The 6,710-nt window shown below is 40.1% G+C and overlaps 1 protein-coding gene across 5 annotated transcripts in view; it reads right to left on the bottom strand.

Moving 5' to 3' along the window:
- Positions 1–2,640: 2,640 nt before the first annotated feature.
- The window catches only part of IFT80 (intraflagellar transport 80), a 138,116-nt gene continuing 134,046 nt past the window's right edge, over positions 2,641–6,710 (bottom strand). For 2 of the 5 annotated variants that reach the window (XM_030928156.1, XM_010366709.2), the window contains one exon: positions 2,641–4,289. In XM_030928156.1, the coding sequence (XP_030784016.1) occupies positions 4,179–4,289 (111 nt within the window). In that variant the 3' untranslated portion in view covers positions 2,641–4,178. The remainder of the gene's footprint in view (positions 4,290–6,710) is intronic. The other 3 variants (XR_004056691.1, XR_004056692.1, XM_030928167.1) reach the window with 3 other exon arrangements.

Raw genomic sequence — 6,710 nt, 5'->3', positions numbered from 1 at the left:
TTATTGGACAGGATAAACGAGGATGAATGAGATTCCCAACCCCACACAGTCCATAATAGAAGCTGGAGTGTTGGTCTGGACAAATTCTTGTATAATTGCCCTGTGTAGAGCAGAGGGCTTATGCAAAAGCCTATGAGCGCCTCACAGCAACAATGACTGGACCATTTAGATGTCGGACTAGAGAATTCCTATTTGAGGGGCAATTAATAGCTTGCTATCAGACATTAATTGAAACTGCCTCTATGACTGAAGGACATAAAATAATCTTGAAACCTGTAATATCTATCATGTCTGGGTTGATGTCAGAGAAACACTAATGAGGAAGAAAGTGTCTGGAAGAGTTCCATAATAAAGTGGAAATGATTTCTATAGGAATACATACTGGGGGGATGCAGTGTATTCATCAGCCGGTAGACACTTTTCCCCTAGGACTGCCTTTGGAAGTCTCCAAGGATCTGCCAGATTCTGTCATCACTTGGACAATATGCCATAAACAGCTCTTGTTTGATCAATAAATAGCTGTTTGGTTTATGGATAGCAGTTCCAATGTGATCAGACAATATCATTACTCTGATCAAAAAATGTAAAACAAAAAAAAAATTTTTTTTGAGACAGCATCTTGCTCTGTCACCCAGGTTGGAGTGCAGTGGCATGATCATGGCTCAACTGCAGCCTCTACTTCCCTGGCTCAAGCAATCCTCCCTCTTGAGGAGCTGGGACTACAGATGCATGCCACCACGCCTGGCTTTTTTGTAGAGATGGGGTTTCATCATGTTGTCCAGGCTGGTCTCAAACTCCTGGGCTCAAGCAATTCCCCTGCCTCGGCCTTCCAAAGTGCTGGGATTACAGACATGAGCCAGCGCACCCAGCATAGAATGTAAAAACAAATCAGCTTGGTGGGCTGTATTGCATGCTGTTTATTCTTATGTTTGGGTTTCTATATATTCATTGGTGGTGGCCAGTGGCCTGGTCATATGATCAGGCAGAAGAGCAATGGGAGATTGGTCTATTAAAGGGATGCCCTTACACAGCATGGCTCTGTGGAAATCATTGTGGGAATTTGAGTGGTGCATTAACGTAAGACATGTCAATGCTCATAAGAGGACCTCCCTTCCAGCATCAAAAGGTGATTGGAGTCGATGAGCAGATATCATTTATTCACTTGGTATAACCACCTGGGTCCATAAAATGACTCTGGGGAGCTGCAGCAATACATAGATAGGGTGAATATAGACATGTTCCTCTTACATCTTCTGAGGAAAAAAACACCAATAAAAATTGTTCTGTCTGCCAAAAAGAGAGACAGAGACTCCAGATAGATGGCCAGGGGGCAGATTCTCCAGGGAGAAGGCCCTACACACAGGGAACAACTTACACTGATGCCAGTGGACATGGGCAAGCTACAAATGGGTCCTGACATGAGTAGGCACTCTGGACTGGGCTTTGCTTACACAGGGAGAGATGCAAACACTTAAGAGTATCAGTTATGCTCAGTCAGGTACGATCTTTTTGCTATAAAAGATCCTGGGTCAAATACAAGGGGGTGGTCTGTGATATATGAAGAATATATATGGTCTTGTGAAGGACGGTTCCTGGCACAAATCTTCCAAAGTCTTTGGAATTTCCTGAGTGATAAGAATATCTTCATTATGCTAAAAAGGTGACTCCTGGGGGAGAACGTCTAGATAGCTTCAGAATGGGGCTGATTGCCAGAAAAACTGACCACGTAATTGAAGTTTAAGCCACTAGACCTCTGGGCAGAGGAGGGGGCTGGAGACTGAGTTTAATTGCATGGCCAATGTTTTAATCAATTATGCCCATGTAATGAAATCCTAATTTAAAAAGAAACAAACAAAACTTCAGAAAAGTAAGGCTCAAGGGAGCTTCCTAGTGGGTGAACACATTGATGTGCTAGGAAGATGACATGCCTGGATTCCACAAGGAGAGGACATGGATGTTCTGTGTTCCCTCCATGTTCCCTCCCCCAACTTTTTCCCAGACCGTGCATGTCTTCCATGTGGCTGTTTCTGAGTTTTATTACTTTAATAAAACTGTAATTGTAAGTAATGTGTTTCTGTGAGTTCCATGAATCTTTCTAGCAAATTATCAAACTTAAAGTGGGGTCAAGGGAGCCTCCAAATGTGCAGCCAAGTTAGACACAAGTGTGAGTAGCCTGGGAACTCTGATTGTGGCTGGAGTCTAAAATAAGGGCACTCTTAGGCCAGGTTCAGTGGCTCATGCCTATAATCCCAGCACGTTGGGAGACCGAGGAGCACGGATCACTTGAGGTCAGGAATTCAGGAGTTTGAGACCAGCCTGGCCAACATGGTGAAACCCCATCTGTACTAAAAACACAAAAATTCGCTGGGCGCGGTGGTGGGCACTTGTAATCACAGCTACTTAGGAGGCTGAGGCACAAGAATGGCTTGAACCTGGGACACGGAGGTTGCAGTGAGCTGCGATCAGGTCACTGCACTCCAGCCTGGGCGACAGAGTCAGACTCTGGCTCAATAAATAAATAAATAAATAAATAAATAAATAGTAGTATTTTTGGGAACCTTGCCCTTTAACTTGTGGGACCTGTTTCTAACTCCAGGTAGTTAGTGTCAGAATTGGATTGAATTCCAGGATATGAGAGAATTGTTTAGAACACAGACTTTTTATTTTTTGCATTTATTGTGGTAAAATATACATAACACAAAACCTTTTTAACCATTTTTTATTTTTAAACATTTTAAACTTCTCATTGAAATATAACAATATAGGAAACATATAAACAGTACAACTTATAAGTACACTACTCAATCAGATTTCATCTGGATCAAGAACAGAATATTCCAACATTCCGGAAAAGAAACATGTTAAAAAGAAAAGATTTTTATTTAAAAAACCTAGACATAGTAATTAACATGGGGGTTAAGAAAGGTAATCCCTCTATCCCTTTGTGTGTGTATATATATATATATGTAACATACATAATCCCATATACATGCATCTATACCCACCCTATAATGTACCATTTTCAGAAATGGGTTTATAGAAGACTTTCTAAGGGGTGTTTGTTTTATTGTTTAAAAGATTATGTGGTAATAACTTTGGGATATACTAAATTAACAGTAATCAAACAGGTTTATCACCCAAGGAAATTTTCACAAATACAGACTTCAGGGCCTATTGCCTGACCATTCTCAAGACAAGAGAGGAATGAGGAGAATACCTCTTGCCCATTCTAGATATATTTTTGAAATTATGATAAAATATACATAACAAAATTTACCATTTTAACCATTTTTATGGGTACAATTCAGTGGCATTAACATTCACGATGTTGAGCAACCATCATCGCTATCCATTTCCAGAATTTGTTCATCCCAAACAGAAACTATGTACCCGTTAAACAATAACCCCCCCATTTCCTCCTGCCTGCAGTCCCTGGTAACCACTATTCTCCTTTCTGTCTCTAGGAACTTGCCTTTGCTGGCATCTCATAAAAGTGGCATCTTATTTGACCTTTTGTATCTGGCTTATTTCCCTTAGCATAGTGTTTTCAAGGTTTATCCTGAGGTAGCATTTATCAGAATTTCATTCCTTTTTAAGGCTAAATAATATTCCATTGCATGTATTACAGCACATTTGTTTATCCATTCATGATAGACACTTGAGTTGTTTCCATCTTTTGCTATTCCAGTAATGCTGCTATGAACTTGGTGTATAAATAGCTGCATTTTATACATTTGTACAAATCCATCCTCATGTATTTTTGTTCTATAAATACATAAACTTTTGGAGGCACTTTACAATTTAGAGGTCAAATAGAAATTAATGGTAACATACATTTCAAAGAGTCCAATGTTTTATTATCAACATCAGTATTTGTTCATGCTGAAGATTTAGGAATGAAGTAATGAGCAAAAAACTGAAATATAATCAACACTACACAGGTATATCTTACATATATAGTAATATTTTGCTAATTATTGGACTAAAAATATAAAAGATAGAAATACATCAGTTACTTTGTGTTTCATCTTTCTGAATATACTTTTACATTAAATACACAGCAAGTACTTATATTCATTTAAAGATTATGCTTTTTTCTTTAGCAACCAAAACATGCTTACCCTTGGTTAATCAGAATTATTTCAAAAGATAAAACTTCTTAAAGATAAGCATGGCATTTAGGGCTTTAGACCCATACTCTTGCTGGATTGGCTGCTTGATGATTGCTCTCTTTCTTTTGTAATTTCCATCTCAATTTTGGCTTTGATTTTCTCCCAATCTATTTGGAGCTGCAATAGAAAAAAAAAAAAAGAAGAAATATGCTTAGATAGTATAAGACATTTTTGTTTATTCCAAAGTAACCAAGAGTAAATAGATAGAATGTGTGACTTCCAAAAGATTAGAGAAAAAGAGAACATCAAAGTTAAGAAGAAGAAATAATGTTTGGCCAGGCATAGTGGCTTACTTCTGTAATCCCAATACTATGGAAGGCTGAGGTGGGTGGATTGCTTGAGTCTAGGAGTTTGACAACATCCTGGGCAACATGGCAATGTTCCGAGACAGGAAAATAAATACAAAAAATAAAAAAAGTAGCTGGGTGTGGTGGCACACACCTGTAGTCCCAGCTATTAGGGCAGCTGAGGTGGGATAATCAGCTAAGCCCTCAAGGTCAAGGCTGCAGTGAGCGGTGATTGCACCATTGCACTCCAGCCTGGGTGACAGAACAAGGCCCTGTCTCAAAAAAACAAAAACAAATAATGCTCAAAAACCACAAAATAGTTTTAAGAATAAGATCAAAAAATAAGAATTATATAATAAAAAGCAAAGACTCTCATTGTGATTCAAAAGACCGAAATCTAGTCACAGCTATTTATAAAGGTGCATCTAAACAGTTCCATGGAGCCTTAGGATTGTGCACAGGTGCTCAGGGACAAGGTAGGGGATGAGACGGACTGCCGTCTTCCAAACGAGGAAAAAACGGACAGGACTCTGGTTACCAAGCCATTTTTCAAATAGGCTTCACATCTTATAAACTGAAGGTTCCACTGGAAGCCTAGTTATGAGGAAAGACAGGGATTCATTAGCTTCCCCTAAGCATCTTCTGTGAAAGTGACTCCTTTGCACCAACTCTTTTTTTTTTTTTTTTTTTTTTTTTTTTTTGAGACGGAGTCTCGCTCTGTCGCCCAGGCTGGAGTCTGGAGTGCAGTGGCCGGATCTCAGCTCACTGCAAGCTCCGCCTCCCGGGTTCCCGCCATTCTCCTGCCTCAGCCTCCCGAGTAGCTGGGACTACAGGCGCCCGCCACCGCGCCCGGCTAGTTTTTTGTATTTTTTTAGTAGAGACGGGGTTTCACCGTATTAGCCAGGATGGTCTCGATCTCCTGACCTCGTGATCCGCCCGTCTCGGCCTCCCAAAGTGCTGGGATTACAGGCTTGAGCCACCGCGCCCGGCCTGCACCAACTCTTAAAGTAAGACATGGTGGTCATTAAGACAATGAGGAAAAGATGTTAGAGAAAGCGAAGGGAAAGCAATACTGGGAAACACATGAAAAGAATAATTGCAAAGTACAAACGTTTTTATTTGTTTGCTTCCCTTCTATCCGTTATGCAGTCCCCCCTCCCCTAGCCCAGCCCTATTCCTCTCCTAAGTTCATTAGACTTACTAGGAATAGACTCTGCCCCTGAGTTCTATGAGCAACTTCTTTAGGAAAGCACATTCTACCACTTAACAAAGTTTGGAGATCACTAGTTTAGGAATGTTTATCCTTTCTGAGGCAAGATACGGAAAAAATTGGGTCACAGATTAAACTAACTCTGATTTACAGGAAATAAATCCAAACCCCCGAGTCTGAGCCAAAAGTGAAGAGGTTTTCACCTCTGTTTAGGGGAGCTGAATGGAATAAGTAGCATTAAAGAAGATTGAGGGACTCTCAGTCTGCTTGAACAGATTTATCTTAAGTAAGTGAGGGGTTAATTTAACTTTAATAGGACTTCGTGCCTCTTTTATCTTATGCTTGAGGTTAAAGAAATTAAGTATTTTTTTAAATTCCAATATCCCATATCTGAACTGCTGTGAAGCAATTTGTATATATTTTGGCTCACCTTTATTTATTTTTTATTTCTTATTATACTTTAAGTTCTAGGGTACGTGTGCATAACGTGCAGGTTTGTTACATTTGTTTACTTGTGCCATGTTGGTGTGCTGCACCCATCAACTCATCAGCACCCATCAACTTGTCATTTACATCAGGTATAACTCCCAATGCAATCCCTCCCCGCCACCCAAAATAGGCCCCGGTGTGTGATGTTCCCCTTCCCGAGTCCAAGTGATCTCATTGTTCGTTTCCCACCTATGAGTGAGAACATGCAATGTTTGGTTTTCTGTTCCTGCAATAGTTTGCTGAGAATGATGGTTTCCAGCTGCATCCATGTCCCTACAAAGGACACAAACTCATCCTTTTTTATGGCTGCATAGTATTCCATGGTGTATATGTGCCACATTTTCTTAATCCAGTCTGTCACTAATGGACATTTGGGTTAATTCCAAGTCTTTGCTGTTGTGAATAGTGCCACAGTGAACATACGTGTGTATATGTCTTTATAGAAGCATGATTTATAATCCTTTGGGTACATACCCAGTAATGGGATGGCTGGGTCATGGGGTACTTCTAGTTCTAGATCCTTGAGGAATCGCCATACTGTTTTCCATAATG

This window comes from Rhinopithecus roxellana, chromosome 1 (assembly GCF_007565055.1).
Source record: "Rhinopithecus roxellana isolate Shanxi Qingling chromosome 1, ASM756505v1, whole genome shotgun sequence".
NCBI lineage: Eukaryota > Metazoa > Chordata > Mammalia > Primates > Cercopithecidae > Rhinopithecus > Rhinopithecus roxellana.
Note: the sequence above shows the minus strand (reverse complement) of the source record. Positions and strands in the feature narration are given on the sequence as shown.